General features: G+C 36.7%; 2 protein-coding genes across 2 annotated transcripts in view; one reads left to right on the top strand and one right to left on the bottom strand.

Annotated features, from left to right (window-relative positions):
- The window catches only part of LYST (lysosomal trafficking regulator), a 234,708-nt gene that overhangs the window by 109,470 nt on the left and 104,338 nt on the right, over window positions 1-20,900 (top strand). Inside the window, exons 18-23 of the mRNA XM_056113655.1 lie at window positions 1,596-1,841; window positions 3,688-3,861; window positions 6,372-6,521; window positions 10,438-10,575; window positions 13,675-13,873; window positions 16,585-16,716. Of these exons, the coding sequence (XP_055969630.1) occupies window positions 1,596-1,841; window positions 3,688-3,861; window positions 6,372-6,521; window positions 10,438-10,575; window positions 13,675-13,873; window positions 16,585-16,716 (1,039 nt within the window). The remainder of the gene's footprint in view (window positions 1-1,595; window positions 1,842-3,687; window positions 3,862-6,371; window positions 6,522-10,437; window positions 10,576-13,674; window positions 13,874-16,584; window positions 16,717-20,900) is intronic.
- LOC130022959 (ubiquitin-40S ribosomal protein S27a-like) lies at window positions 5,497-6,046 on the bottom strand. The gene has a single exon (XM_056113654.1). It carries the CDS (start codon window positions 6,013-6,015, stop codon window positions 5,545-5,547), a length of 471 nt encoding a protein of 156 aa, XP_055969629.1. The 5' UTR covers window positions 6,016-6,046; the 3' UTR covers window positions 5,497-5,544.

Below are 20,900 nucleotides of genomic sequence, written 5' to 3'. Positions count from 1 at the left end.
GAAATAGTTTTGAAACTCGAATGTGTGTCTGAATCACCCAGAGAACTTTTAAAACAGATTTCTGGAGCCAGACTTTTGAATTCTGAATGTCTTAAAAAAAAATTTAAATTTTAAACAAATTTCCAGGTGGATCTGATGTTGCTGTTTGGGACTATACGTTGATATTCTCTGCTTTAGGGAGATTATGGAATTTTTATACCAAATGTTTTTCTTAAAAAAATAATTTTGAATCTTTAGTTTTTGAGTAATTTCTTTCACATGCTAAAAAAAGTCATTAATTCTTTCATATCACTGAAAAGAATGTTCTATACTATAAAATTTAGCAGAAATTATCACAAATTAAAACTCTAAGAGTTTTCATGTGAAGAACTTTTTTTAGAAAACAAATTCTTTAAGCCTTATTTAGTAATTTGGGGTCAGAATTTCATGCAAGTTAGGCAGAGAATATGCATCCAATAAGGCATTGACATCAGATAGGACTTGATTCATGTAAGTGAACATCTTGTCAGATTTTTGCAAAATTAAAATTTGTTTTAAAATTTTTATTTAAATTTGTTTTTCCTTGACAATCCATATATATATTAAAGTGTGTAGTTGGTGTAATTGGTTACAGATATGTTAGTGCAGTCTGATGAAACTACAGTTTAACAGTGGGATTAAAAAATGTTCAAGCACAAAGTCCTTCCAGCTTCTGTAAGGAGGCACTGAGTGTACATTACGGGCCTCTGATCCCAAGTTCCTATAGGTGCTACCACTAAAATCACCTCAAAGTACAGAGTGCTGTATCTAAAATTTATCTTCATTTTTTAAAGTAGTTAATGCAAGTTTGACAGGGATTCTGAAGCTGTTCCAAATTATCCTCTACCTCAAAGAAATTTTTTAAGTTCTACTCAATTTTATTCACATTATATTCTCATAGAAACGGGTAACCAGCATAAGAGCAAATTTAGAGCAAAAAATTTTTTTTCTTTATTTTTTAAAATTTTTTAATTTTAATTTTTTTAAATTTTAATGTAAAACACCATGAGGTACAGTTGTAGACTTACAAATTTTTGTGCTTGGGTTTCAGTTATACAATGATCAAGTACCCATCCCTCCACCCCTGCCCATTTTCCACCACCATGGATCCCAGTATCCCTCCCATCCCCCCCCCAACCCCTTCATCCCACCCTGCCTCTGTGGAAGGGTGCTCCCTTTTGTTCTCTCTCTTCTAAGCAAAAATATTTTTCATATTATGATTCATTCAGAATTGCCACTTCACAGGGCAGTAAATAATTCTATTTAAAAGTGTATAGAGCTTCCTGATTGTATATAGAGTACCACTTAGCTGATATTGTATTAAGTCTAAATCCATGGTTATTCTAAAATGATACAAGTTGGAATGTTTTTCAGTCTTGATTTGGTTTGTATCATTGTCACTGCTAAATGAAATGAATCTTCCACCTGTTTTTCATATTTATTTACGTTTATTGTAGTTTCAGTCTTTTTTTAAAAGAAAGATTTGTTAGTATCTTTTCACTTTGAAATAGCCCTTTGATTGTTGATAGCTTGCTTTATAAACTTTCAGTAACTGAAGGGAACTATTTGTGTTTCAGGAAAGTCTTTCAATTGTTTATACAACTTACTGTCCCGCACAGTATACCATCTATGAACCAGTTATTAGACTTAAAGGTCTAGTGAAAACCCAACTCTCTCAGAGACCATTCAGCTCAAAAGAAGTTCAGAGCATCATATTAGAACATCATCAGCTGAAGAATCTTCAGCCTACTGAATGTCAGACTATCCAAGGCATTCTGCATGAAATTGGTGGAACTGGTATATTTGTTTTTCTCTTTGCTAGGGTAAGAATAATTGATTATATTGTTTATTTAAAGAGGAAAAATTGTTGATGAATTTCAGTGTTTCTGATTTATAAATGAATACATCAACTGTATTAAACCTCTGAGGTTAAAACTCTCATTGTTGGGACTGGAGCGATAGCATAGCGGGGAGGGCATTTGTCTTGCATGGGCCGACCCAGGTTCGATCCCCAGCATTCCATATGGTCAGTCCGCTGAGCATTGCCAGGAGTAATTCCTGAGTGCAAAGCCAGGAGTAACCCCTGTGCATCACTAGGTGTGACCCAAAAAGCAAAATAAATAAATAAATCACTGTCACTGTCCTCCCATTGTTCATCGATTTGCTCGAGTGGGCCCAGTAACGTCTCCATTTTGACATTTGTTACTGTGTTTGGCATATCGAATACATCACGGGTAGGTTGCCAGGCTTTGCCATGCGGGCGAGATACTCTCGGTAGCTTGCCAGGCTCTCCAAAAGGGGCAGAAGAATGGAACTTGGGTTGGCAGTGTCGGCCGCGTGCAAGGCAAACACTCTACCTGCTGTGCTATCACTCCAGCCCTATGGTATCACTCCAGTCCATATCGCTCCAGCCCATATCGCTCCTATAACATTATTGAATTTTCATTCTCTTGTTAACTGGTCTTTCTTTCATAGGAACCACTTTTGATTATTTTTACAAGAAGGAAAATAGTGTTTGTTATTACTGTTACTGTTTTTAAAGCATATTTGACCCACCATTTCCTACCACAGAAAGCCCTGTTTTTGCTTTCTCCTTTCATTTTTTTCTGACATCAAATATTCAGTTGAATAGATTCCCCTCCCACCAGTGTTTTAAAGCTACAAACTCTTTGAGTAACTACTTGTCAGTATTTTGTGATCAACTTTAATAATTTCAATTTCAAATGTAAATCCATAATCTTTCCTTTGATATAGTTTTAAATATAATTTATTATTGTTACTATTACACAGGAATAAGAAAAAGGGTTTTTTTTCATTATGTAAAAAAAGGGTGATAGAGTGGGATAGGGTGAAATTGGGAGTGTATACACTTGGTTCTATTGCTCACACATTTGATTGTATGTGTGTATGTGGGGGGAGGGGTTGTTCCCATTTATCCTCAAGCCAAGAATAACATTGGAAGGGGGGAATCATATTTGGCAATGTGGGGTAGTGTCTGTGATCCAACTTTGGATATCAAGCATTATAAATGCTTTTTTGCCCTTGTATTCTTATCAAAGTCAAACTTTCAGGCAGGCCCTTCGTATCTTATCTTTTGACTGAACCAGAAGTTCCCAAACATAATTGGCTCGCTTCCCCACTTTGAGAAAATAAATCACACCTCACTCTCCTCTCCCACGTCTACCTCCTTTCAGTAAACAGAAACCATCTCTCAATTACACTTGAGGTTATTGCCACCCCCTGATCATCCCTGCACCCCCTGGTGAGACAGCATTTCCCCACTTTGGAAAACATGGGACTTGATAATGGGCCCCTTTGAGAGCAAGAATTAGGCTTTATGCTACTTTTCCTCTCCCATAAGATATATCATGGGAGCCTATTTGTTGATTGACAAGTTACCAAAATTTTGAGTCATTTTGCTGGCATTTAAATTACTAATGAAAATAATAGTGGCTTCTGAAATTCCTAATGTTACTGTATTTCATTGATTGTATACTTAAGACTAAAGAGCATGGAATTTCTGTCTTGTTTCATTTATAATTCTTAAATAATTGCAAAGTATGCACAATAACATTTTCAAATGAAATGTGTGATTATTACATAATAGTAGTAAAATCACACATTTAATTTTTCACTCTGAAGTTAGTAAGAGAATCTATTCACTTTTAGGTTGTAGAACTCAGTAACAGTGAAGAAACTCAAGCATTAGCACTACAAGTTATACTCTCACTGATTAAATACAACCAACAGAGAATACATGAATTAGGAAATTGTAATGGACTCTCCATGATTCATCAGGTGTTGATCAAACAAAAATGCATTGTTGGTTTTCACATTTTGAAGGTAAGTCCTTGTAAAATTTTTTTTCTCAGAATTTAAATGCAGTAATATTTACCTCAGAGTTTTCCTGCATAAAATTTATGTTTCAGTTATTTCTGAAGAAAATGCAAGTAAATCAGTATGTATATTTATTAAACAAGGTATTCTTCTGCTTTTCATCATTGAAATAATTTAAATTTTTAAAGATTTTCAGAGTAAGAAAAAATTAACTTTTAGATTCTTATATTTGGATAACCTTATATTTAGATATCTTATTTTGTAGATTGATGAAACATGGACACTATTGTTTATTTCAGCTCCCACAGTTATGGAAAAGAGTCCAGTTCTTAAGATATCTACTGCTATGCCATTTTCATTAGCCAATACCACTGTCATTTTTAAAGCCATACTAGCTACCATTAAGAGCCAACTTTATATATTTTGATACTTTTTCTAGCTAAAACATTGGTAGAAAGGCAAAAGTATTTATTTTATTTTTTATATATAATTCAACCACCGTGAATAACAAAGATATTTTTGATTGAGTTTTCAGGTGTATATCGTTCCAACACCATCCCTTTCACCAATGCTCACTACCCTTCACCAGTGTCCTCAGTTTCCTTCCTGCCCTGCATTCTGCCTCTGTGGCAGGCACTTTTCCCCTTCCGCCTTATGTTAGTGTTCCCTTCCCTAACTTTTCCTCCCCACCCCTACACCAGTGCCAAGCATCCTACTGAAGACCAGTTCTCCAGCTCTTCATTTCTATTGCCATTGGGCATGATATTCCCCTGTAATATTTCTATATATCCCACATAAGAGAGCGATCATTGAGTTTGTTCCCCTCCCTCTGACTAATGTTTACTCAACATTATACTCTGGATCTACCCACATTGCAGCACATTGCATGAAAGTATTTTTAAGGTTGCTTGTATTAAAACAAAATACCCTGCTCTGTGTCCCCTTAACTCTTAGAATCAGCAAGACATATTTGTGATTTAAATTCATGCTGTCCTTTGCAAAGTACATGTTTCTGATTGCAGTGACATTGATTTACAATACCTGTAAGTTTGGGGAGTTTAGCTTTACTACTTTTATGGTGTGATGCCCTATCACATGTACCATCAAAGTTCTGCTTCCAATCAACTACCGTCCATCCAGTCACCATCCTGTTCTTGTACAGCCTTCTTTCTTTTCTGGAAACCATGATACTTTGTTAGATTGTCTTACCTTTTGCTGTTTTCCTTTCTATTCTACATGAGTGTAGAATATTGTACAAAGTGTATTGTACACTTTGTTTCTTTCTGATACATTGAATTTAGCATAGTCCTCTCAAGATCTAGCCACACTTTTACAAATGGCAAAATTTCATCATGGTGGGGGAGGGGAGAGGCAGTAGTGACTATTGCATTTTTTTTTGTATATACCACCTCTTTTAAAAAAAATTCATGTAGTCATATTGACTATTGTAAATAGTGGTGCATTAAGGAGTGCATGTATCTTTTCAAATTAGTGTTGTTATATTCTTTAGTTACGTATATATAGAATTAGAATTGCTGGATCATATTGTAGTTCTATTTTTAAGAAACCTCCACATTATTTTTTGTAGTGACTGGTTCAATTTTTATGGTTCAGTTTATAATTCCACCAGCTCACCAACACTTTTTTTTTTTTAAGAGTTCATGCCCTTTATTAACCCATACAGGTAAATTATTTGTCTTCTGGTTTATTGAAACAGTATGTCAGACAACATTTGCCACAATAATGTCTGTCAAAGTGGCTGGCCATAAAAACTCCAGCACCACATTCATCTGAAGGGCATTCCCGGCGAAGGCGGCTGATTTTGCCATTCTCATCCACCTTGTAGTATTTCAGGACAGCCAGCTTAACCTTCTTTCTCTTATGCTTGTTCTTCTTGGGAGTGGTGTAAGACTTCTTCTTCCTTTTCTTTGCACCACCCCGAAGTCTCAAAACGAGATGAAGAGTGGACTCCTTTTGGATGTTGTAGTCAGACAAAGTACGTCCATCTTCAAGTTGTTTACCAGCAAAGATCAATCTTTGTTGATCGGGAGGAATTCCTTCCTTATCCTGGATCTTGGCCTTGACATTTTCTATCGTATCCGAGAGTTCGACCTCGAGAGTGATAGTCTTCCCCGTAAGGGTTTTCACGAAAATCTGCATCGTGGCGGTGGGCCCACCACGGATGGCGGATCGGAAAAAACCAACACTTGTTTTTTCCTTTTTAATGTGAACCATTAAAGCTTAATAGATTCAATGAATTTAAAAATTGAAATAAATATGGTTTATTATACCCTATATTTCACACTAATAATTTATTTACAAATATTTGAACATTTACCATTTTCTAGTTATTGAATTGCTTTGAAAAACAGATAATTTGTGAAATGTTGAATTATTCACTAATTTTCCTTTGAATTTAATGCTCCAACTGCTAAGATTAAAAGTTTAAAGTTTCTGTTGGATTTTTGGACTGCTGGATTATTTATGCATCTTGTATTAATGTTAATTTTCTACAGACCCTTCTTGAAGGTTGCTGTGGTGAAAATATTATTCATATCAATCAAAATGGAGACTTTAAGTTGGATTTAGACTCTAGTGCTATAATCCAAGATGTTAACCTGCTAGAAGAGCTATTGCTTGACTGGAAGATATGGAATAAAGCAGAGGCATGTACTTAATTTTTTGTGGTAAAAAACATATGACACAAATATATCCTAATAACATTTTTTAATTGTACAGTAATAACTATATACCCTCTGTTGTACCTCATATCTCTAAACCTTTTTTATCTTGCTTAACCAAAACTATACCCATTGAATCCAAAACTCCTCTTTTCTCCTACCTCCCAATCTCTGAAATGGCCATTCGGCTTTCTGTTTCCATGAATTTGATTACTTCCAATATTTTAATATAAGTTAAATCTATCAGTATTTGTCTTTTTGTGATTGCCTTTTTTCATTGCATATTATGCCTTCTAAGCTTTAAAAAAACTTTAAGACTGAAAATTATCCCACTACCATATTTCTTTTATCCATCATCTGTTAATCAATGGATAATTAGATGTCTTCCACATCTTGGCTATTGTGAATAATGCTACAGTGAACATAAGTGTCAAAATACTCCTTTGAGATCTGGTTTTCAGTTCTTTTGAATATATACTCAGAAGTGGGATTGCTGAATCATATGGTAGATCTTTCGTTTCTTTCTTTTCTTTCTTTCTTTCTTTCTTTCTTTTTTCTTTTCTTCCCTTCTTTCCTCCTTTCTTTTATTTTGGGGCCACACCTGCCATTGCTCAGGGCTTACTCCTGGCTTTGTATGCAGAAATCACTCCTGGGGGTCTCAGTGGACTATATGGGATGTCGGGGATTGATTCAAGGCAAGCACCCTACCTAATGTACTATCACTCCAGCCCCATCTTTTAAATTTTTTAAAGAAACTTTCATATTGTGTTCCATAAGAGCTGAACTGGTTTATATCCCCATGAACAATGTACAAGAGTTTGAATTTTTCCGTATTTTCTCCAACAGTTGTTATTTTTTTGGGTTTTGACCAGTAGACTTTCTATTATATGTAAGGTAATAAATCATTTTTATATGCATTTAGTTGATGATTATTGATGATAAACATTTTTTATCTACTTGTCCGTTTATATATCTTTTTGGAGAGATGTCTATTTAAGCATTTTGCCCATTTTTATTTTTTATTTTGTTATTTTGCTTTTTGGGTCACTCCCAACTATGCACAGGGGTTACTCCTGGTTCTGCACTCAGGATTTACCCCTGGCAGTGCTCAGGGGACCATATGGGATGCTGGGAATCGAACCCGGGTTAGCCGCATGCAAGGCAAACGCCCTACCTGCTGTGCTATTGCTCCAGCCACTTTGCCCATTTTTATATTGAACTGTTTTGCTTTTTTGTTACTGAGTTGTTGGAATGTTTATATATTCTGTATATCTGTAGCACTGTCCTCCCATTGTTCATCCATTTGCTGGAGCAGGCACCAGTAACATCTCCATTGTGAGACTTGTTACTTTGTTTGGCATATCAAATAAACCTCGGGGAGCTTGTGTGCGGGATATTCTCAGTAGCTTGCCGGGCTCTCTGAGAGGGACAGAGGAATTGAACCCTGGTTGGCTGTGTGCAAGGCAGATACTCTACCTGATGGAGCTATTGCTGCATTATTTAATTATTAATCAATCCATTGTTGATGGATTAATAATTATTGATCCATTATGAATGAATTAATTAATAGACATTCTGGACTAAATCCTTATTTGATACTCAGTTTGCAGTATTTTCTCCCTTTATAGGTTGTCTTTTTACTTTGTAGATTATTGCCTATGCTGCACATAGACACGTACTTTTTTTTTTTACTTTTTTATTGAATCACTGTGAGACTGTTACAAACCTGTTCATGACTGGATTCCAGTTATACAGTATTCCAACACCCATCCCTCCACCAGTGCACATTTCCCAGCACCAGTGTTCCAAGATTCCCTCCCATCACCCCTCACCCTCACCCCCTGCCTGTCTCCCTGCTTTTCCTCCCTCCTCCCACCTGCCCACTCTCTCTCTCCCCCAGCTCTCTTTCCCTCTCTCCCCCCGTCACCTCCTCTCTTTATTCTTTCCTTCTCTCTCTCTCCCCACTTTCCCTCTTTCCCTCTCTCCCTCTCCCCACAGATCTTGTCCAGCATGATCATTCCCAGCTATTATTGTCATAGCATTAGACGTGTACTTTTAAATATACATCTCATCGTTTTTCTAGAGAGCAGAATAAACTCACTAGTTTAATGTAATATTGATTGTAACTGGAAATTTGGAGGTTAATTTCTCTGCAAAGTGTAGAGTAACCATGGATAATTCTGAGACTACGGTAGCATGAATCATGATTGAGAATAATTAGAGTAGTCTCAGCCTGGAAAACAAAGGGCTCATTTGAATGATTTGGGAATTTGCATTTGGCATCAACTTAGAAAGGAACCTGCTAAAAGTGTGGGGAGTCTGGTGATTAAGAAGAAAATGTTTACACTACTGAGTTAGGGGGCCAGAGTGCCCAAGAGTCATAGAGATGTGGGACAAGGCTATGAAATCTTTACTTTGTCATAGTATATGTATAAGCTAAGGAATTGTTTGATCTTGGTCTAGATGCAGTATTGAGGTGGTCTTGACAAGGACCCAGCCAGGGGATGAATACAGGACTTTTTCCTTTCTATCCTAGCTTTGAACAATGTTGGTATAGACTCAAAGAGGTTTTTTAGTTCTAGTGTAGAATATAGATTTTCTAAAGTATAACAACTTTATCATCAAACTTAAACACCAATTTAAAATATATACTTTTAGAATTCTTCCAAAATTTGTTATGCCCAAATTTGGCAACAATTCCACATTTTTTTTTATTATCAGTAATGGGTTGTGAAGCTTAAAGAAACTTTTCAAGTCTATTATTTATAAAAATGAAATTTTCACCAAACATGCTAGAGGAAAGATCATTAGTTTTCTGTTCCTTATATAGTAATTATCATGCAAATTATCGATAATTTGAAGAAACAGTTAAAGAATGTGCAATTACAAAACATGGGAGATATTACAGAGTTGTATCCACTAGCTAAGTAAACTATCACTTTTTTCTAGGGTTTAAAGTATTTGCCTGTTTTTATCTTTGTGACTTTGTATGATTTCTCATTCTGAATACTCACATTCAAAGTTTAAAAACCCAGATATGTGCTGGAGAGATAGTATAGCAAATAGGGTACTTGCCTTATACCTGACCAACCCAGGTTGGACCCCCATCATTCCATATGGTCCTCCAAACCCCAGGAATGATCCCTGAGCACAGAACCAGGAGTAAGCCTTGAGTATTGCCGGGTGTAGCCCAAAAATCAAAATTTAAATTTAAAAAACACATACAGATATATGTTGCTATAAAATACATTTCATGCCACAGTGAGAGAAAAACAAATGAGACACCATGTGTAAACAGAATCAGCCTTGGTCGACTCAGTCGTAGACTGACATACAACCTGCAGAATGACAGTTTTTTTAGTGATATTTCAGAAAGAACGCTGATGTGGGAATGTTTTATTTAAAAACAATTTTGAGCTGGGAATATAAGTCATTGGTAGAGAGCATGCTCCATGTGTTTAACCCTGAGTTTTATTGCGAGAGCACACACATACAATCACACAATCACACATATACAAAGTTACCTTTAAATTCAGAACTCAAAATTGATACAAATAGGTGTGTGGGATTAAAGTGAGATTTTCTTTCTAATTTTAAAAATTTTATTGATCACTGTTATATTTCAGAACCTTTCCTCATACCTAAATTCGGCGTTCATTTGTAGACCATTTTGTCTTCTGTTTCTCCTATGCCTTTGTCATTTGAGGCATTTTGTCTTTACTTTGTGAAGAAAGCGGTCTTAGTTTAAATAGTATAATTAAGTTATTTTGTCTTTTATATTATTCATTGCCCTCAGACAATGGGCATAAAAATAGCAAGACCTGATATTTTGTGTATCTTCTAAAAAGCAAGCAGAGTGTTTTTTCAGTAACTGTGTGCTAATTGATGTTTTTTTTTTCAGACTGGTGTTTGGGAAACTCTGCTAGCAGCTCTTGAAGTCCTCATCAGAGCAGATCACCAGCTGCAGATGTATAATATTAAGCAGTTATTGAAAGCCCGTGTGGTTCATCACTTTCTGCTAACTTGTCAGGTTTTGCAGGTATTTTTAAAGTCATTCTTAAAGATACTTCTATTTAATAACTGAATACTATAGATTCACAGTTTTTGTAAGATTTTTTCTCTTTTCCACCTTCCCTACTCTCCAGGAGACTTTCAACAAATACAAAAGGCATTTTTAAACTTCTACCTCTGTTAGCTTGATCTTCAGTCAGTATTCCTAACTCATTTACAAAATTAGAACTGCTAAATTTTTGAAATGCTTTTTTATGTTGGGATATATTAATAATTTTATTAATAATGTCTTGAGCATCAGTAATTATGACATTTAATCTGTTTTGTATTCGTTAACGCAAATGTGTATTTTGTTAAATATGTGTTTACTAAAATTTTGTGTGCTAGAATTGACATTGAAAATATATCAGAATGGCTATATTCAAAGTTACACTAATGCCATCAGTTTTATTATAGTGCTTGTGTTGTGACATGTCTTCTAAATTTTTTTTATCTGCCTTGACAGATGTCCTTTTATCAGTTTCAGTAACTATTGGATTATTTCTCAACTTTGTTTTCTCAGTATCTGAGTCATCTAGGTCATTTGGTCAGGAATATTTTCTTTGATTTGAATGTTGTTGTTCAGTGGTACTAATGAACTTCTCATTGAATTTGCCATATAGAAGGGTGTGAGTTTGGGCTACAGGACCAGCCTCATATTCTGTCACTGTGGCCTCCCTGAGTTTTATTGTTTTTCTTAATCAAGTGAATATTTGTCTTATCTCAGGACACATAGTATTCTTTCTGACAGAGAGTTTACTACTGATCCTATTCTTTTCATCTGGTCAACTCCTTTTTATTCTATGGGCTATTTTGCCTCATCATCTCTTGCTTTACCCTTTCTGTCACTTTTCACAAACATAATTTTGTTAATTTTATATTGTTTTGAGGTTATGGTTCATTTTACTTTGCAAAACATTCTGAGATCAGGGATAAGATTCTTTTTTATCATAATGTAGCCCCAATATGCATTTGTACCCAGAAAACCATTGTTTGAATAACTGAGTTCTAAATAAATAAAAAACATGCTTCTTTTCTTAGCCCCAGTGATAAATATAATAGAGTGATCTCTCAGATCACTTCAAAACGAAATTTTTTATGCATCATTAATTGGCAGGTTTTCGCTAAATCAATTTCTTTTTATATTTTGAAACTGGTTGACCAATTTTTAGTGAGTTCATATGACATTTTGAATTTGTTCTTCAGTTTTTACGTCTCAGAAAAGTAACACTGTAAATTGGGCACTTCAGTATATTATCACATGTATATAATAATTTACTTAAATGCTGGAATGATTGAAGTAGAATTTCTTTTTCCTAAAAAGTATATTTCTTTACCTTCTTCACTACAATAACCCATTTAGGGCTGGAAAGATAGATAGTACAGGGACTAAAGCATTTGCTTTCCATGTCGCCAACCCATGTTCAATCCCTGGCTCCGTCAGGGTCTCAAAGCACCACAGAGACTAGCTCCTGAGCAATATCAACAACGCCCCCCCCAGGACCCCACATAGTTTCTATTTATCAAATTAACAGATATTTTAGAAAGTAGCTTTATGTTAGGTAGTGTGAGAAATATATAGAAAAATCCACTTAGTGATTTTATCCACTTACCTATTTCCATATTTAAGAAAAATTAATAAATTGGTAGCATATTGAATTAAGGCAGTTTTATTATTCATGAGTGCCATGATAGGAATGTAAAATAAAATATTAAAAATAGGATCTTTAAAGTAGAAAGTACTAAGAAGACTTAAAAAATGTTAATTAAAAATTAAAAAATTTTAAAAGAGTTAAAGAATTAAATGAAAGAATTAAAGAACTAAAAAAGAATTAGAGAATTAAAAAATAATAGGGTTTAAAAAAATTTTTTGTTGTTGTTGCTTTTGAGCCACATCCAGCAATGTTTAGCTGTTACTCCTGCCTCTGTGCTCAGGAATTACTCCTGGAAGTGCTCAGGGACCGTCTGGGATGCTGGGCGTTGAACCCAGGTTGGCTGCATGTAGGGCAAGTGCCCTATGCACTATAGTTTATGTCCAGCTCCTAAAGAGAATTGTGAGATCTCTGCAAAAAGAATTTGTGCTTTCTTCTGTAATCTTATAAACTTGATGTTAAATTCAGTGTTCTTTTCTTAAACCTGAGGTCATCAGACTAAACTGGTGTGAAGTTATCTTCTAGATTTCAAGTTTTCTGATTTAACAATGCCCAAGAGTAAATGAAGGGCATGGAGATATATCTATATCTAGACAGGATGAAGGAAGATGAGAAAATTTGATTTAGAATGCAGCTGCTACCATTGGGGAGGTAGAATTGAAGAATATAAAGTATCTAAATTTATCTTTCTAATAATTTCTTGACATTCTGCCAAGTCTCATTAATTCGGGCAGTTGAAAGTGGCATGCAGTGAGCTCAGACTGTGAGAAAACTTAGTTTTTTTCTATGTGGATTTAGTGGATCATGTAACCAACTCAAGTGTAACTTCTAATGAGTAATAAAAACTTCGTACAGGAGCTATGAGAAAAAGCTTTGGGAGACACCATACTAATGTCATCAATTTTATTTTTAGAAATTTTCCCTCTGATATCATAGTAGTAATAACTGTAGTAGTAATAAAGACATTTAATAATTATATCAAAAGCTAACATATATGGAGCTATTATATGTGAGGTACTCTTTGAAGTATTGTCATTTCATCCTTTATAATAACTGTATGGTATAGCTTTAGTCCTCTATTATAGATAAAAGAAGCCAAATCATGAAGATGTCAAGCAACTTGTCTAAGTTCATACAATTGATGAGTGGAAGAGCCAGAATACAAACCTAGACTTCTGAACCGATGCTTATGAATACTATAATAGAGTTTTGCCTCAGCTAATTAAGATAATGAGCGAGAATTAAATCACCATCTGTTTTAATTTTTAATACCGGAAGTGATTCAATTGAGAAATAGCAACTTGATTTAATGTTAAATGTGGTCAGACTGGAGTAGTAAGCCAACTCAATCTTATCTTTAAAGAAGATTCTCTTAAATAAAAAATTGTTAGTTGATAGCTATCTTTAAAATCTAAAGTGAATAATTTTTTTTTCAGGAACACAAAGAGGGGCAGCTTACATCCATGCCCCGAGAAGTTTGTAGGTCATTTGTGAAAATTATTGCCGAAGTCCTTGGATCTCCTCCGGATTTGGAATTATTGACAATTATCTTCAATTTCCTTTTAGCAGTTCACCCTCCTACTAATACTTATGTTTGTCACAATCCCACAAACTTCTACTTTTCTTTGCACATAGGTAGGTATAATCATTTTTTGTTTTATCTTGACTATTTGTTTTTATATTTTCCTTTCCCATTTCCTCCATATATATAGCAACTGTGTGTTCAAAAATAGTATCAAGAAGGAAAAGGAAGCCAAGAATAAAACCACCAGTAATACTATGTTAAAGTATAAGATGTGAAAGGTGAATAAATAAATAAATACTTCTGTATCACTATCCTTTCCAACAATCTAAGTATATGTTCTGTCTGGCTCTCTACTGAGTTCTTTAAGTGAGGAGAGAATTTTTCTCATCTCTATTACCACTCTGGGTCCCAGAATCTTGCTAGTACTTTTTTCTGTGATTCTAGATGGCAGCCTCTTTCAGGAGAAAGTACAGTCAATCAGAATTAAAAAAAAAAAAAAAAAACTAGGAAAAAATACCGTAGTGAAGAAACTAAGCAAGAGTGCACCTAAGAGAAACCTACGTAGCAAATTTAGAAAGAAATACCGGTTTAAAATAATCATTTAACACAATGGAGTACTATGCAGCAGTTAGAAAAAATGAAGTCATGAAATTTACATACAAGTGGTACTACATGGAAAATATTATGCTAAGCGAAATGAGTCAGAAAGAGAGGGACAGACATAGAAAGATTGCATTCATCTGGGTAACATAAAGTAACAAAATAAGAGAATAACACCCGAGAACAGCTGTGATAAATACCAGGTTGTTCACTCCATGGCTTAGAGGCCAGCCGCACACTCTAGGGGTAAAGGCAGCTCAGATAGAAAAGGGAGCACCAAATAAAGGGTGCTGGGAAGATCTGCCCAGGATGGGAGATGCCTGCTGAAAGTAATCTATGGACCGAACATGAGTGCCACCCAGTGTCTCTTCTGCATACCACAGCACCCAAAAGGAGAGATAGAATAAAAGGGAGTGCCCTGACACAGAGGCAGGGTGGGATGGGGGATGGGGGGGTAGGAGGAATACTGGGATTGGTGGGGGTAGAGAATGGGCACTGGTGGTGGAATGGGTACTCGATCATTGTATAACTGAAACCCAAGCACAACAACTTGTAAGTCTACAACTGTACCTCATGGTGTTTCACTAATTAAAAAAAAATCATTTTGAGGAATAAAGTAAATGAGTTAGGTGATTCAACAGCAGTAGAAACCTAAAAGAAATTGAACAGCTTTATTTAGTGTTAGGTTTATCACACATTTATGAACAAAGTAACAAGCAGAGGGACTGAAGAGATTGTACCGGAATTAAAGTGTCCTCAGTGTATCAACCCAATTCAGTATTATATATAGGTCCCTGAGCATTGCTGGAATGGACCCATCTGCACCAACAGGAATAGCCCATCTGCACTTTCAGGTGTGGACAAAACCTTACCCCAGCCTTCTTGGGGTAAACCCCCAAGAAAGAACCAACAAAAAAGTACCAGCAAGATTCTGGGACCCAGGGTGGTAATAGAGATGAGAAAAATTCTCTCCTCCCTTAAAGAACTTAGTAGAGAGAGACAGAACATATACTTAGACTGTTGGAAAGGATAGTGATACAGAAGTATTTCAATTTCGGATAGTATTGAGCAGGATTTTGGGGTGTTTCCTTAGAGAAAGTGATGCTTGTTTTTGAGTCTTAGAGATTGAGTAGCAGTTGAAGGGAAAGATATTTTAATCAGAACAGTTTTATAGATGCTGTGAGAAGGTGGTATTGCTAGCAAAATGTAAGAATCAGGAAAGGAATCTGAAGATAAATTGTGGAGAGTCTTATGGACAAGGAGCTTAGATTTTATCCATAATTGTAAGGAGATGAGAAGAATTCAGGTCACCAGGATTTGAGGATGTCCAGATATCTTTCACAGATATTGTTTAGAAGTCTGTGACAATCCAAGTGAGAGATGGTAAGAAGCAGAATTATAACATTGTGCTGAGAGCATGAAGAGTTAAAGAAATTGGAAATAAATTCAGCAGAACCTAAACACAGGGTGAATAAAGGAAGATAGTTTTTAAGTGTGACTACAAGTTTCTACATAAAATGAATGCATCTGCTAAAGGAGGTAGATATCAAGACTGAATTTAGGGCAGAAAGAGGATTCATATTTATATTTGTTGCATTTATGGTGCATTTAAGAAATCAGTTGAATTTTCAAATAGTAAACTAAAAAGGTTAAGCTGGAAGTGTCCATTTCAGAATCATTAGCATTAAAAACAATGTATAAAATTATAAGACATTGTCATTCCCTCAAGTAAAGAGTGCAATTGGAATTGAAAGAAAATTTGAATAAGTAGATGTGCCCAGAAAATGGGCTGGAGCGATTGCACAGCGGTAGGGCATTTGCCTTGCACGCAACCAACATGGCCGACCCGAGTTCAATTCCTCCGCCCCTCTCGGAGAGCCCGGCAAGCTACCGAGAGTATCTCGCCCGCACGGCAGAGCCTGGCAAGCTACCCGTGATGTACTCAATGTGCCAAACACAGTAACAACAAAGTCTCCAATGGAGACATTACTGGGCCCATTGGAGAAAATCGATGAACAACGGGAGGACCATGACCATGACTGTGACCCAGAAAATAGATTTGCTATAAGAAATTGCAGTGTGTACTCTAACCAAGTGTGCATTAATTGAGTGTACCATATTTCTTCTTCTTTGAACTTATTTTCATAAGATCTAATGATTTGCTTTTCAGAATTGCTATTTAAAATTTATTTTCCTATGAAACTTTTTTCTGTGATTCTAGATGGCAGCCTCTTTCAGGAGAAAGTACAGTCAATCATGCACCTGAGACACTCCAGCAGTGGAGGAAAGTCTGTGGCTAGCCCTGGATTTATGGTAATAAGCCCATCTGGCTTTACTGCTTCACCACCTGAAGGTAAAGATAACAGTGGAGGCATAACTCTTCCAAAAACAGTTATATGTATTAATAAATACTTTACCAATGTTCATCCGCTTATCTTGAACCTTCATCATTGTAAAAATATCTCTCACTTCTCAAACTTCAGTATCCCAATTTCAAGTAGCCTCCTTGCTGATTCTCTATCCCAAGTTTGTCACTATCCCAAGTTCTTTTTTATATGTTTTTATAGCCTATTCTAGATTGTATTAGCCACTGATTTTCTTCACAGTATCTTCCATTTTTCTTGTTCCATTCCCTTTTGACATCCTTGACCTAAAAAAAAAAAAAAACTATAACTTTCTCGGTTTACCTAATCTCATATTCTGAAAGCTGGTAAAGAAAGTCATTCCTGATGGGAGATATGTGCTGAAAGTTAAAAGACCAAACGTGATAACCTTTCAGTATCTGTATTGCAAACCATAATGTCCGAAAGTAGAGGGAGATTATGGGGGAAATTGTCTGCTATGGAGGCAGGGGGAGAGTGAGAAAAGGGGTTGGTATACTGAGGGCATTGGTGGTGGAGAATGTGCACTGGTGGAGGGATGGGTGTTTGATCATTGTATGATTGAAACTCAAACATGAAAGCTTATAACTGAATCTCACGGTAATTCAATTTAAAAAAAGAAATTTCTGTGATAGCATCATACACTATAATGAGCTGAATAAAAATAATGGCAAAAATTTTTTTTTAAAGTCATTCCTGAGAATTCCTGCCATTAACCTTTGAATGCTGTCTTATAACTCTTCTTGATGTTCAAAATTAGTTTCCTCTTTCCATAACAAGTATATTCCGTTCTTTAAGCTAACCATATATTCCTACTTTTTAAATTTACTTTCTTTGTTGGAGGGCAGGGGATGGTCAGATGGTCACTATTATTGTAGGGGCATACCCAACTGAACTCAGGGAGGGAGCATGGATGCTGAGGATCAAATCCAGAGCCCACACCTGCAAGGCATTTGCTTCACCTCTTGAGCATCATCGCAGTTACCTCATTTGTGAGTTTCAAAGGAAAAGCACTGGCACACACAGGAACTTAAGCGTTCAGTGGCTGAGAACTGTTCCCCTGGCCAGCCCACAGTAACAGACAAAGGACCAGGAGAATGAAGAAACAGGGCCCCAGGCTGGTCGGTAGTCAGTTTATTTCTTTCTCCTCCCCATCGTCATCCAATATCTCTCCTTATAGCACAATCATAGTCATAGTTTTGGTCATAGTCCCAGTCATCATAGTTTTCTCATCCTAGTCTCCTCCTAGTCCTCGACTTTCTAGTCTCTGTCTTATAGTTCCTATGTTCATAATAGTCCCTAATCCCTTCTTACAGCATAGTTATATAGAAATTATGAAGGGTGGGGTTGAACATTGTCATTGTCATTGAACATTGTCATTACAAACAGAGTTTAAAGCTATTCCTTCAGGGGAAGTTCTAGGAGATTGCCTCAAGGACAAAATCTCATCTGAGGGTTCAGCACTCTAGATTACTAGGAGATCTGCTCAAGGGTGGGATTTCATCTAAGGTGTATTGCTTTCTCCTTTCCTCAGCTAGTAACCCATTTAAACAATCATAGTAAATTTACTTCTTAAAGTATTTCTAAGGCCCTCCCGTTGATCATCGATTTGCTCGAGCGGGCCCAGTAATGTCCCCATTGGAGACTTTGTTGTTACTTGTCTGGCATATCGAATACTCTCGGTACCTTGCCGGGCTCTCCGAGAGGGGTGGAGGAATCAAACTCGGGTCGGCCATGTTGGCTGCGTGCAAGGCAGACGCCCTACCCGCTGTGCTATCGCTCCAGTATTTCTAGTCATTTTGTATGAACACAGTAAGAGATATATTAAGCTGAAAGGTTGGTTCTTCCTGGGGACATCTCCCTATATATCCCAGACTACAGTCCTCAGGCCAGGTTAGTCTTTCCTAACCCCAGCAGGGTCCTTATTCAGTTACTTCTTTTTTGGTCATGACAGAGTTTGTTCATGACCATGCCCTTAACTTATAGTTAACTATTATGGCATTTGCCCTGGCCCATTTCGATGCCAGGGTAGCTCACAGCTTGCCCTGGGTCCATCCAGTCCCTCACTGGGACCCTGCTCTTGGAATGCTAGGAAGTAAGGACAACTGAGGCTTAAGTCAAGAAAATATGGATGCCCGGGAGTTAATATTATTTTGGAGTTAATTAATGTTACATAGCATAGTATCAACTGTCTTCTTATGTCTACGCAAAAAGCACATTGCTAAATAAGCCATGCAAATGATATAAAGGAAAGAGAAAAGCAATATAGGATAACTAGTGCTTGATAGAATTGAGTAAGCCTCAAGGGCACTGTTGTGGGAGTAACTCAATAAACCTAAGCTTTATGTCCTTGCAGGAGGAGCAAGGACAACCCACTGTTATCCAACACTAATTCACTTTTTTTATTTTGGCTGTTTGTGTCATACCCAGCGATGCTTAGGGGTTACTCCTGGCTCTGCACTCAGGAATTACTCCTGGTTGTGCTCCGGGGACCATGTGGGATTCTGGGGACTAAACCTGGATCAGCCACATGCAAGGCAAATGCACTCCGTGCTGTGCTTTTGCTGCAGCCTCAGATTTACTCTTTTCTAATCTCTCTTTCCCTTTTTCCCTTCGTAACTGGTTTACTTTGTTTTGTTTTGGGGCCACACCTGGCAGTGTGCAGGGTTTACTCCTGACTCTGTGCTCAGGGATCACGCCTGGCAGCGTTTAGGGGACCACATGGGGTGCAGGGGACCAAGCCCAGGCCAGGCAGGACCAGATCTGGGCCGGGCACTTGTCAGGGAATGTCCCTGCCCACTGCCCTGTGTCACTCCAGCACCCTTTCTGTTGATGATGTTGCGAAGACGCTGACTGGCTGCAGCGGTGTTTCCCCGACATTTTATCATTGGTGCTCACAGTCAGGTGTTGTGCTTGCACACTCGGCCATGTGTCTTACTGAGCTGTGCCTTCCTGTAGTTGCTTTGCTGAAGGTCATATTCCTACTTGAAACCTAGAAGCTGTAGTTGTGGGGCCCACCAGAAGTTGCTGCTGTGCTCACAAGAGTATCCCCCAAAGTCACATTTCCTCCCCATGGAGCTTGTACTGCTTCTCAGTTACTGTGTTCACTGGGGATCATAGCTCTTTGTTGTACTTAGACACACTTGGCCGCAGTATAACCAGGAATTGTGGTGCCAGGGAACACAGACAGTATAGCTCCAATGATAGGACACATGTACTCAGTACATGTGAGACACCAGGGGACTGAACTTATGACCATATGTTTTCAAGGCTCACTCACTTAGCCCCTGTGATATTTCTCACATCCTCTATCTTTTAACACCATCTCTACTATCACAGAGGAAACATAGACCCATGTCTCTTGTTTGTGAATTGTCCATAATATCTTTTCCCTTTTTTTCTTCTTTTCCAATATGGTCTCTTCCATATTGAAGCATAGCTTTTATTACCAATCCATCCTAGTCTTACTCTAGCTCTAGTAAAGATTACTAACTTGACTAACTTTAGTAAAAATTATTATAATAGGATAGCTTATAGAGATAGGGGTAGAGAGAACAAGATATATGGGTATTCTTTTCTAGTTTTGTTTCCCCAAATGTTTATTCTCAAACATATTTCATGGCCTCTTGTTATAAAACTTTAAAACTATGTTTTAATTAGTTTTAGTTGTATTTTTATACTGTCTGTTTTTTTTAAATCATGATACCACTCTGAAGCATTTTCAAATAAATCATTTCAGCATATTTTCCAGTATTTTTGCACAAAATCTTTTGGGAGCCTTATACCTCTAGCCAAAATCCAGAAATAATATGAAAATTTCCAAGTTCTATAAAGTCTGTGTCCTATAAAAGTTCATTCAGTCCCTGTTTACACCATTCTAATGCATCTCAAATTTTAGCATTCAAAAAAATCACCTGGAAATCTTGTTAAAAACAATCCTTGGACTCTTCTCTCATATATTCTGATTCAGTAGCCCTAGGGTAGGGGAGTATGAGCATTTTTTAAAATTGCTAACAGGTGCTGATGCCTTTACTCCTGGTCAACAAAATCACACCTTGAGCCCCCCATGTACTTACACTGAGGATCACTTTTCTGCTTTCATTCTACATAAACTGTCAAAAATAACACATTGCAGAGCTATACTTAAAAAATACTT

The sequence above is a fragment of the Sorex fumeus genome, unplaced genomic scaffold (genome assembly GCF_029834395.1).
Source record: "Sorex fumeus unplaced genomic scaffold, SorFum_2.1 ptg000021l, whole genome shotgun sequence".
Taxonomy (NCBI): domain Eukaryota; kingdom Metazoa; phylum Chordata; class Mammalia; order Eulipotyphla; family Soricidae; genus Sorex; species Sorex fumeus.
This window is presented reverse-complemented; position numbering and strand designations above follow the sequence as displayed.

Bases quoted from the DNA above. Each gene is read 5' to 3' on its own strand.
- LOC130022959 (XM_056113654.1), bottom strand. From the start codon at position 6,015: ATGCAGATTTTCGTGAAAACCCTTACGGGGAAGACTATCACTCTCGAG.